The following is a 12,188-nucleotide window of genomic DNA, read 5'->3' as shown; positions in this document are numbered from 1 at the left end:
AAGAAAGAAAGGAAGGAAAAAAGATGGGGAAATAGGGAGGGTAAGTGAACAGGGGTGGGGGAACTGAGCGAGAAAATGAGTTAAGGAGTGGGGAGAGGATAACGGGGTAAGAATATAAAAAATGCAGAAGGAACCAAGCTATTCCTTTCTTATTTCTTCTGATATTCACTCAATGCGTTGGAGGGCTGACTACTTTCTGAACAGCAGCCTATCAGCACTCTGGCAGTGCCACAATTTGGGGATTTTGGTGTGGTTTAAGACTGCGAGAAGGGAGGTAGAAGATAGAGAGCAAGAGAATGGGAGGGGTTAGAGGCGGAGAGATAGAATGGCAGGGTGGGATACAAGAACGGGGGATGGGGTATAAGAGAGAAAGAAAGCTGGTAGAGACAGAGAAGTTGGGGTTGGGGGAAGAGATAGAGAGTACAATGGGGGGGTTGATGGGTATAGTATACTAGCTTACCTATAAAAGGGTGATGTAATTCACTTTTCAAACACTCCCCCTGATTTACCACAGAAGACTAACAAAATCAAAAAATTCAGAATATTTGAAAACAAGCAAGCAATATCTTCTAGGCCTCCCGTACTGGATTCTGGACATGATAATCATTTTATTTTCAGGCACACAGAGAGACTAATTGTTGGCAATACAGTTCCTGGATTTGTTTCGCCTCTAAATCACTGCATATGTGATGTAATGGCCTACACAGTATTTTCACATTTTACTCACAACTGTCAAAACAAACCATTCTAAGACATCATATACAATTTAAGGCTACTGCATCATCTTCATCATGTTTGTGCCCCAGTTTTTTATGTGGAAGGTTTATCAAAAACTTGAAAAATAATTTCTCAGCTTTATGGCATTTTACTAAGTCACTTACACTATAAAGCTTATACTTAAGAATACTGTAAAATGACTGATCGCATGGCATCTGTAGCATACCTTAACTGCGACGCCTCGTGTCTCTGGAAACTCTAGAAGGTGACAGCTCAGCTCTTCAATGCGATTGATGCATAATCTCCGATCAGTGGTTCCTTTCAGTGACTGAACCAAGGATCTTGTTCTGTTATCCACGCTTACCCGAGCAATAATCTGGTTATAAAGATAATATATTAATTTAAAAAAATGCATAAGTAAATCTATCTGAATGTATCCAACCATCAAAGACAGGACTAAAACAATAGTATTGCAGGACTGCTCCAAAGCTTTGGTAGGAATCTGAAAAAGTATTTCTGTGAGAGTAGGAAATAATTAAAACTACTAGTATTACACCCCCGTCATTCACTCGGTCACCAGCTGTTGTGGTCAGCATTGCCATTCCCCCACCCCTTTTCCTATATCCCACTGCCATGTTCGACCCCTCTCTACTTGTAGCTGTTAAACGCACGCCCAGGGTTGGACTGGCCCACAGGGGGTACAGGGGAAACACCCGGTAGGCCCTACTGCCTGAGGGCCCACCACCTCCTAGGGATCAGATTTCAGACTGTGCACTTAAATTGTATATTATACATGTTACATTATACTGCACAGGATTATAGTGTATTTTCTACGTGGTGACTGGCTACACCCATAAACATGGGCCCCTACTACTGCATTCCCCCGGTGGGCCCTTCATGCCCCAGTCCGACATGGAGCACGCCCTACAGCATTCATTCACGGATTGTTTCCCTGCTCTACTGTGAACTAATCCTTGTTGTAATAAAAGTACTGATAATTATTCATGACAAACTCTGTTACAGTAAATGAGTCATCTGGCAGATGAAGAGGAATGTAAAAAGCAAAACTAGGTCTACATTATTTTTTTATTCATTATGGAGTGAGTAAGATTGGTTACATATCTTCCAGTTTGTCTCATGTAATTAATGCATTCCTATGAGAATAGCTACACATGTAATGTTCTAGTCTAAAGGGGTTAACTGAACTGAAGTAAAATTACAGTATGTGTTAAAATAGCTTTACTGGTAGTTTATTTCCAACGTAAAGACACAGTGAATTTCATATGATTTGCCAATTAGTGAATTAGGATATGAAAACGAAAAGAAAAAAATAGCCTGTGTGGAATGTGCACCTTTGACAGGGGCAAAACCAGGATTTGGCAGGGAAGGGGGGTATAGCATAAATATGTGTGTTTATATATATATATATATACACACTATATACTACAGGTACCAGCGGGCCCATTTTTCCGCCGCGTGATGGTACTTGTGGTTCTCCAAGTACCAGCTTGCGGGGGAGGCTTGCTGGGCCTTGTAGTACTGCTACTAAAAACAATATCAATCACTTTTCTCAAAGGCTATCAGCCCCCCATCCGCAGCCCATTGGATGGGGGGGGACAGCCTCGGGCTTCACCCCTGGCGCTTGGGTGGCTGGGGGGGGGGGACCCCTTGATTGAAGGGGTTCCCACTCCCCCAGGGTACCCCGGCCAGGGGTGACTAGTTGGATATTTGATGCCACGGCCGCAAGGCACTGTATAAAAGTGACCCCCGGCTGTGGCATTATCTGTCCAGCTAGTGGAGCCCGGTGCTGGTTTCAAAAATACGGGGGACCCCTACTCTTTTTGTCCCCCGTATTTTTGGAACCAGGACCAGGCACAGAGCCCGATGCTGGTTGCTTAAATATGGGGGAACCCCTGTCCATTTTTTTCCCATATTTCTGCAACCAGGATCGGCTCAAAGAGCCAGAGGCTGGTTTGCCTTAGGAGGGGGGACCCCACGCAATTTTTTTTCTGAAAATTTAGAACATTTCCCCCCCCTTCCCACTGAAAAATATGCACGGATCTCATGGATCCGTGCATGCCTAGACAAACACGGGATAAAAAAGCAGGTCTGTTTTTTTTTAGCACTTTTTCACGATTTGTATTTTATCACGGCAGTGTTTGGCTATTGTCGGCAGTGTTTGTGTTTTGCACTTTTTAGTAAATTCCCGATTTCTAGCAAATTGCAGGCGTATTTGACCGATGGTGTATTGATTCGTGATTTTTTCCTAGGACTTCCAAAATATTACGAATGCCCTCATCACTGCCGTGATTTTTGCTTAGTAAATTACCGAGATGACACTTTGATGAAAAAACGGCATCTCGGTCAAAATCGGGACCTTAGTAAATATACCCCAATGTGTCATTACACATTTTGATTGTGCTCCAAGATGAAATATACAGCTGTAAGATAAAGTAAAATGAATATATATATTATCTTTAAATACTTTTTACTACCATCCTACCACCTGGCTATTCCCTTGAATTAGCAGCATAAAACAATGAATCTCATAATTACATTTTATTTAGAACTGAAAATAAGATTTCAGATTAGTGGTAAAGAAAAAATATATATATTTTAGTATACACAGGATACCAGAGAAGCGATCAATTTAATTGACCTACCACCAGCAACTTCCGAGTAAGTGCAATCAAAGTGCCGGTATGCCATACACATACATACACTTACTTCTTTCTGTCTGATGCAGGATGCTGATAGGGGCTGGCACCCCCGCCTGCCCCACTGTTCACAGCATAATGCTGCGATTCGCAAGAATATTGGAAAGGGAGTGGAGCTAGCCTTCATGCGCAGGAGAAGGGGGGGGGGGGGTGAACCAGTTGCCTGGCAGGTGCTCCGAAACTGCCCGTGCGTGCACCAGGTATAGAGTTGTATGAAAACATTATGAAGCTTTATCAGATACTACACAAAGGCATTATAAGGTGGTATGTTACAACTGATGAATGCATGATAAAGTATAAATATGTTCGAGAAACTATATATATTGTATTAAAACATAGAATGGAGATTTGCTTTAATTGTCAGTTTTTTTTCTTCTTAAAGTTTTAAAATCTGTGACCCTTTCGTGGACCAAAACTAAAATATCTACTCTGAGTGCCTCAGATCTCTAGCTTCACTACCTGATCAATAAGTTCATAACATTGTGTTGTGCTTCATTCATTGCTGCATGGCATCAGACACTCCTAACACACATTACAATAATAAATGGAGCGTGAGGACAGGGCCGGTGCTAGGGTTTTCGGCGCCTTTACAAAGGGACAGCGCACATAATGCTTATACACACACAATGCTCCCTGTAGTAGTGGGACTTACACACGTAACGCCCCCTGCAGTAATGATGCTTACACGCGTAACGCCCCCTGTACCAGTGACGCTAATACAAGACGCAGTGACGCTTACACACGTAACGCACCCTGTAGCATTGATGCTTACACATGTAATGCCCCCTGTACCAGTGACGCTTACAAACACAACGACCCCTGTACCAGTGACGCTTACACACGTAACGCACCCTGTAGTGTTGACGCTTACACACGTAATGCACCCCGTAGCAGTGACGCTGACACACATAACGCACCCTGTAGCATTTACGCTTACACATGTAACACCCCCAGTACCAGTGACGCTTACACACATAACGCCCCCTGCAGCAGTGACGCTTACGCACGTAACGCACCCTGTACCAGTGACGCTTGCTCATGTAATGCCCCCTGTACCAGTGACGCTTACACACGCAACGCCCCATGTACCAGTGACGCTTGCACATGTAACGCCCCCTGTACCAGTAACGCTTATACAAGACGCAACGCCCCCTGAAGCAGTAACGCTTACACACATTATGCTGCACAGTCACACGTACATCACATACACATACACACACATGTACATACTGGGGGTCATTCTGAGTTGATCGCACATAGCAACTTTTTGCTGCCCGTGCAATCAACTCGACGCTGCCTATGGGGGAGGGCTTTTTGTAATAGCAAGGCTGCGAACGCTTGTGCAGCCCTGCTATGCAAAAAAAGTTTTGTGTAGAACTAGACCAGGGTAATAGTTACCCTGTGCGATCAATCCAGCGATGCAGGTCCTGGAAACGGACGTCAGACATCCACCCTCCAAACGCCTGGACATGCCTTCGTTCGCCGAACCACTCCTAGAAAACGGTCAGTTGACGCCCTGGAACGCCTTCCTCCTGTCAATCTTCTTGCGGTCGCCGCTGTGACAGCTTTCTTCGTTCGCGGCGTCGCTGCACGCCGACGACTGTCGCCGGGCAACGATGCACCTGCGCAATGCAGCCGCCTCGCACGCGCAGTTGCAACCCGATCGCACGGCTGCGAAGAAGTGCAGCGTGTGATCGGATCGGAATGACCCCCACTGTACACACACACACACTCTTTCCAGCCACTTGCATGAAAAAGTCTGCAGCCTGGTCCCGTGTAGCTTCGCCCCTTATTCCCGCGAAGCTCCGCACCCTTTTCGATCCGCCCAGCACACTGTGACTGGCTGCACTGTGAGCATGTGACAGGGGAGGAGGGCAGGGGGCCGCGCATCGTTCATCGCTGGAGCCTCCACACTGAAAGATATGAACGAGTTCTCGTTCATTTATGAACTAGATCGTTCATATCTTTCAAACAAATCGGCATGTGTGTAGGGCCTATAAGTGAAGTGGTATTTTAAAAAAAACAACAAAAAAACCTAAAACATCATATCAGAAAAAATAAGATTTTACTTACCGGTAAATCTATTTCTCGTAGTCCATGCTGGGGACTCCGTAAGGACCATGGGGAATAGACGGGCTCCGCAGGAGACAGGGCACTTTAAGAAAGAATTTGGATTCTGGTGTGCTCTGGCTCCTCCCTCTATGTCCCTCCTCCAGACCTCAGTTAGAGAAACTGTGCCCGGAAGAGCTGACAGTACAAGGAAAGGATTTTGGAATCCAGGGCAAGACTCATACCAGTCACACCAATCACACTGTAAAACTTATGATAAACTTACCCAGTTAACAGTATGAACAACAACGGAGCATCAGATCAACCCTGATGCAACCATAACATAACCCTTATTTAAGCAATAACTATATACAAGTATTGCAGAAGAAGTCCGCACTTGGGACGGGCGCCCAGCATCCACTACGGACTACGAGAAATAGATTTACCGGTAAGTAAAATCTTATTTTCTCTAACGTCCTAGTGGATGCTGGGGACTCCGTAAGGACCATGGGGATTATACCAAAGCTCCCAAACGGGCGGGAGAGTGCGGATGACTCTGCAGCACCGAATGAGCAAACACAAGGTCCTCCTCAACCAGGGTATCAAACTTGTAGAACTTTGCAAAAGTGTTCGAACCTGACCAAGTAGCTGCTCGGCAAAGCTGTAATGCTGAGACCCCTCGGGCAGCCGCCCAAGAAGAGCCCACCTTCCTTGTGGAGTGGGCTTTTACTGATTTTGGCAGCGGCAATCCAGCCGCAGAATGAGCCTGCTGAATCGTGTTACAGATCCAGCGAGCAATAGTTTGCTTTGAAGCCGGAGCACCCAGCTTGTTGGATGCATACAGGATAAACAGCGACTCAGTTTTCCTGACTCTAGCTGTTCTGGCTACATAAACCTTCAAAGATCCCAAGGTGCCACTTGAGGCACAAAAGGGGGCTGAATATGCAGCACTCCCTTTACAAACGTCTGAACTTCAGGCAGAGAAGCCAGTTCTTTTTGAAAGAAAATAGACAGGGACGAAATCTGGACCTTAATGGAACCCAATTTTAGGCCCAAAGTCACTCCCTCCTGTAGGTAGTGAAGGAAACGGCCCAGCTGGAATTCCTCCGTGGGGGCATTCCTGGCCTCACACCAAGCAACATATTTTTGCCACATACGGTGATAATGTTTAGCCGTCACGTCCTTCCTAGCCTTTATCAGCGTAGGAATAACCTCATCCGGAATGCCTTTTTCTGCTAGGATCCGGCGTTCAACCACCATGCCGTTAAACGCAGCCGCGGTAAGTCTTGGAATAGACAGGGCCCCTGTTGCAACAAGTCCTGTCTTAGAGGCAGAGGCCATGGGTCCTCTGTGAGCATTTCTTGCAGATCTGGATACCAAGTCCTTCTTGGCCAATCCGGAACAATGAGTATTGTTCTCACTCCTCTTTTTTGTTAAGGCGGGATGCCATCATGTCCACCTGTGGCAGTTCCCACCGACTTGCAATCTGCGTGAAGACTTCTTGATGAAGTCCCCACTCTCCCGGGTGGAGGTCGTGCTGAGGAAGTCTGCTTCCCAGTAGTCCACTCCCGGAATGAACACTGCTGACAGTGCGCTTACGTGATTCTCCGCCCAGCGAAGAATTCTGGTGGCTTCCGCCATCGCGACCCTGCTCCTTGTGCCGCCTTGGCAGTTTACATGAGCCACTGCGGTGATGTTGTCTGACTGAATCAGAACCGATTGGTCGCGAAGCAGGGTCTCCGCTTGACGTAGGGCGTTGTATATGGCCCTTAGTTCCAGGATATTGATGTGAAGGCAAGTCTCCTGACTTGACCACAGACCTTGGAAATTTCTTCCCTGTGTGACTGCCCCCCACCCTCGGAGGCTTGCATCCGTGGTCACCGGGACCCAGTCCTGAATGCCGAATCTGCGGCCCTCGAGAAGGTGAGCACTCTGCAGCCACCACAGGAGAGACACCCTGGCCCTGGGGGATAGGGTGATCAGCCGATGCATCTGAAGATGTGATCCGGACCACTTGTCCAACAGATCCCATTGAAAGGTCCTCGCATGGAACCTGCCGAAGGGAATGGCCTCGTATGATGCCACCATCTTTCCCAGGACTCGCATGCAGTGATGCACCGAAACCTGTTTTGGTTTTAATAGGTCTCTGACCAGTGTCATGAGCTCCTGAGCCTTCTCCATCGGGAGATAAACCCTCTTCTGGTCTGTGTCCAGAATCATGCCCAGGAAGGGCAGACGAGTCGTAGGAATCAACAGCGACTTTGGAATATTTAGAATCCAGCCGTGCTGTTGTAACATTTCTCGAGAGCGTGCTACGCTGATCAGCAACTACTCTCTTGACCTCGCCTTTATGAGGAGATCGTCCAAGTATGGGATAATTGTGACCCCTTGCTTTCGCAGGAGCACCATCATTTCCGCCATTACCTTGGTAAATATTCTCGGTGCCGTGGAGAGACCAAACGGCAACGTCTGGAATTGGTAATGACAATCCTGTACCACAAATCTGAGGTACGCCTGATGAGGTGGATAAATGGGGACATGAAGGTATGCATCCTTTATGTCCAGAGACACCAAAAAATCCCCCCCTTCCAGACTTGCGATGACCGCTCTGAGCGATTCCATCTTGAACTTGAACCTTTTCAGGTATATGTTCAGGGATTTTAAAATCAATATGGGTCTGACCGAACCGTCCGGTTTCGGTACCACAAACATGGTCGAATAATAACCCTTTCCTTGCTGAAGGAGGGGAACCTTGACCACCACCTGCTGAAGATACAATTTGTGAATTGCAGCTAACACTATTTCCCTCTCTAAGGGGGAAGCTGGCAGGGCCGATTTGAGGTATCGGTGAGGGGGAATCTCCTCGAAGTCCAGCTTGTATCCCTGAGACACAATCTCTATTGCCCAGGGATCCACCTGGGAGTGAACCCACTTGTGGCTGAAATTTCGGAGACGCGCCCCCACCGGGCCTAGCTCCGCCTGTGGAGCCCCAGCGTCATGCGGTGGATTTAGTGGAAGCCAGGGAGGACTTCTGTTCCTGGGAACTAGCTGTGTGTTGTGCAGCTTCTTTCCTCTGCCCCTGCCTCTGGCAAGAAAGGACGCACCTCAGACTTTCTTGCCTTTTTGTGAACGAAAGGACTGCATTTGGTAATACGGTGCTTTCTTAGGTTGTGAGGGAACATATGGCAAAAAATTTGACTTTCCAGCAGTAGCTGTGGAGACCAGGTCCGAGAGACCCTCCCCAAACAATTCCTCACCCTTGTAAGGTAAAACCTCCATATGCCTTTTTGAGTCGGCATCACCTGTCCATTGCCGAGTCCACAGGACCCTTCTGGCAGAAATCGACATTGCATTTATTCTAGAGCCCAGTAGGCTAATGTCTCTTTGAGCATCTCTCATATATAGGACAGCGTCTTTTATATGCCCCAGGGTCATCAATATAGTATCCTTGTCCAAGGTATCAAGTTCCTCAGATAAGGTATCCGTCCATGCTGCTACAGCACTACATACCCAGGCCGACGCAATTGCCGGCCTTAGTAAGGTACCTGAATGTGTATAAATGGACTTCAGGGTACCCTCTTGCTTTCTATCCGCAGCATCTTTTAGGGTGGCCGTATCCTGTGACGGCAGGGCTACCCTCTTGGATAAGCGTGTTAGAGCTTTGCCCACCCTAGGGGAGGATTCCCAGCGTAACCTGTCCGTTGGCGGGAAAGGATACGCCATAAGCATCCGTTTGGAAATCTGCAGTTTTTTATCTGGAGATTCCCAAGCCTTTTCACATAACTCATTTAGCTCATGTGAAGGGGGAAGGTCACCACCTGCCTTTTTTCCCCATACATATGAACCCTCTTGTCAGGGACTGGGGTTTCCTCTGTGATGTGCAACACCTCCTTCATTGCTATAATCATATAACGGATGGCTTTAGCCAATTTAGGCTGTAACTTTGCATCATCGTAATCGACACTGGAGTCAGAATCCGTGTCGGTATCTGTGTCAACAATTTGGGATAGTGGGCGCTTCTGAGACCATGACGACCTCTGCGACATAGGATCACGCATGGGCTGAGACCCCAACTGTCCTAAGGTTTCAGCTTTATCTAACCTTTTATGCAAGGAATTAACATTATCATTTAAAACCTTCCACATATCCATCCAATCAGGTGTCGGCGCCGTCGGCGGAGACACCACATTCATTTGCTCCCGCTCTGCTTCCACATAGCCTTCCTCGTCAAACATGTCGACACAAGCGTACCGACACACCACACACACAGGGGATGCTCTTTTTGAAGACAGTTCCCCCACAAGGCCCTTTGGAGAGACAGAGAGAGAGTATGCCAGCACACACCCCAGCGCTATATGTCCCAGGAATCACACAGTAACTTAGTGTTAACCCAGTAGCTGCTGTAAATTATGTTTTTGCGCCTAATTTATGTGCCCCCCCTCTCTTTTTACCCTCTTCTACCGTGAGTCTGCAGGGGAGAGCCTGGGGAGCTTCCTATCAGCGGAGCTGTGGAGAAAAAATGGCGCTGGTGAGTGCTAAGGAAGAAGCCCCGCCCCCTCAGCGGCGGGCTTCTGTCCCGCGTTTCTGTACAATATAATGGCGGGGGCTCATGCATATATACAGTGCCCAACTGTATATATGCCCAACTTTTGCCAAGAGGTCCTAATTGCTGCCCAGGGCGCCCCCCCCCCCCCCTCCTGTGCCCTGCACCCTACAGTGACCGGAGTATGTGGGTGTAGTGTGGGAGCAATGGCGCACAGCTGCAGTGCTGTGCGCTACCTCAGTTTGAAGACTGGAGTCTTCTGCCGCCGATTTTGAAGTCTTCTTACTTCTTTCACCCGGCTTCTGTCTTCCGGCTCTGCGAGGGGGATTGCGGCGCGGTTCCGGGATCGGACGACAAAGGGTGAGATCCTGTGTACGATCCCTCTGGAGCTAATGGTGTCCAGTAGCCTAAGAAGCAGGACCTATCTTCAGAGAGTAGGGCTGCTTCTCTCCCCTCAGTCCCACGATGCAGGGAGTCTGTTGCCAGCAGATCTCCCTGAAAATAAAAAAACTTAACAAAATACTTTCTTATAGCAAGCTCAGGAGAGCTCACTAAGCAGCACCCAGCTCGTCCGGGCACAGATTCAAACACGAGGTCTGGAGGAGGGACATAGAGGGAGGAGCCAGAGCACACCAGAATCCAAATTCTTTCTTAAAGTGCCCTGTCTCCTGCGGAGCCCGTCTATTCCCCATGGTCCTTATGGAGTCCCCAGCATCCACTAGAACGTTAGAGAAACATTAGATATATTTTAAGTAGAAATGTAATTATCAAAATCAAGACATCCTTTATCAGAATGGATTATTTTCATTAGATGGCTGACTCACCTTTTCCCTCTGAAGAAACAACCGCTTGGCTCTTTCATCTGTACTTTTGTCTTTATTTATCTCTTCTTCGCTTGTCTTCACAGCTTCATTACAGTCTAGTTCTTTTCCCTTTTCCTGTAACACATTCTTCTGCTCAGTTCTCAATTTGGGCACGAGACCACCAAGGTAGCTTCCCACAAAAGCATGCACATTATTAGACTGATTTGAAAGGAAGTTTGAAATATTACTTTTGGGAGCAACCGCATTAACTTCTGTTGCAGACGGCAAATCTTTTTCCTTATCGCTGCTCATTTCTATACTATGGCTTTCACCTTCCTCTGAAATTTTATTTCTTTCCATACTTGTACTACTAGCAAAATAGGAGTTTACATGATTGGCCAAGAAATTGTAGGTCTCCCCAAAGTTAGTAGAAAGATAACTTGCATGGAATAGACTTGTCCTGGAATCAGTGCTGTCATGTAGAGAATCCACTGAGCTGGCTTGTGAGAGGGTCGAGGTAGGTTCTGATGCACAATCTAATGCCTTAGACTTATCTGGAAGTGTTTTGTTGCTGATTTCCTCAAGTTTAACGTCTGTAGAGTCTGGCTGGGTTGCACTGACTTCACTTATTTGGACATTTTCTTCTTTTCCACCATTGGCTTGAGCTGGCTTTGAGCGTACAATGCGTGAAATTAATTCGCTATGAGTGCTTGAAACAGCTTTGGAGACAGAATCAATAGTATTCTTAATTCGTGACATAGACGTCTTTGCTAGTTTTATTCCCTTTGAAGAAGGAGTACTGAGTTTAGAACTTGCTGAATAACTACCTACTTGGAGTTTAGTATTAAGAAGTCGCCTTCCTGCAGCTTTTCTGCAGAACTGCTTCCGTTGCTGAATATGTGATACAAAACTACTACTGGGGTAAATATGAAAATATCTGCAGCAGGAATATATGGGCTGTAGATCAAATTTTCTCCAGATACTCCTTCTAGAAGTCCATAAATAAAGATATGTATCCAACAGGAGCTGCATGGACATTACTCAGATGTATTATTTATTTTCATGCAGAAGATTTGCAATTATCTGAAAGGAGAAGAAAATAAAAACAGTCACAGGCAGCCAAATCTTTCAAAACAGTAAAGGCACTTCTAAAGGTGTCCATACACTAAATAATATTATTATGAGCGATTTTGCCATTGTCGATGGATCGGAACTACAAATCGTTCATAACAGTGCAGATCGTTCAGTGTCTGAACGATAACAATCACAATGCTTTGTTCTGCTGGTCAGAGCTTCTGATCTTCCCTGCTGCAGAGAAAATCTGAAGGTATAGCCCACAACAGCATGCTCATGGATGTA

The 12,188-nt window shown here is 46.7% G+C and overlaps 1 protein-coding gene across 2 annotated transcripts in view; it reads right to left on the bottom strand.

The window, feature by feature from the left end:
• PNPLA8 (patatin like phospholipase domain containing 8) overlaps positions 1-12,188 on the bottom strand; it is a 215,319-nt gene that overhangs the window by 153,802 nt on the left and 49,329 nt on the right. For both annotated transcript variants that reach the window (XM_063927296.1, XM_063927297.1), the window contains 2 exons: positions 10,851-11,912; positions 944-1,093 (listed from right to left, as the gene is read on the bottom strand). In XM_063927296.1, the coding sequence (XP_063783366.1) occupies positions 944-1,093; positions 10,851-11,867 (1,167 nt within the window). In that variant the 5' untranslated portion in view covers positions 11,868-11,912. The remainder of the gene's footprint in view (positions 1-943; positions 1,094-10,850; positions 11,913-12,188) is intronic.

This window comes from Pseudophryne corroboree, chromosome 6 (assembly GCF_028390025.1).
Source record: "Pseudophryne corroboree isolate aPseCor3 chromosome 6, aPseCor3.hap2, whole genome shotgun sequence".
Lineage (NCBI taxonomy): Eukaryota > Metazoa > Chordata > Amphibia > Anura > Myobatrachidae > Pseudophryne > Pseudophryne corroboree.
Note: the sequence above shows the minus strand (reverse complement) of the source record. Positions and strands in the feature narration are given on the sequence as shown.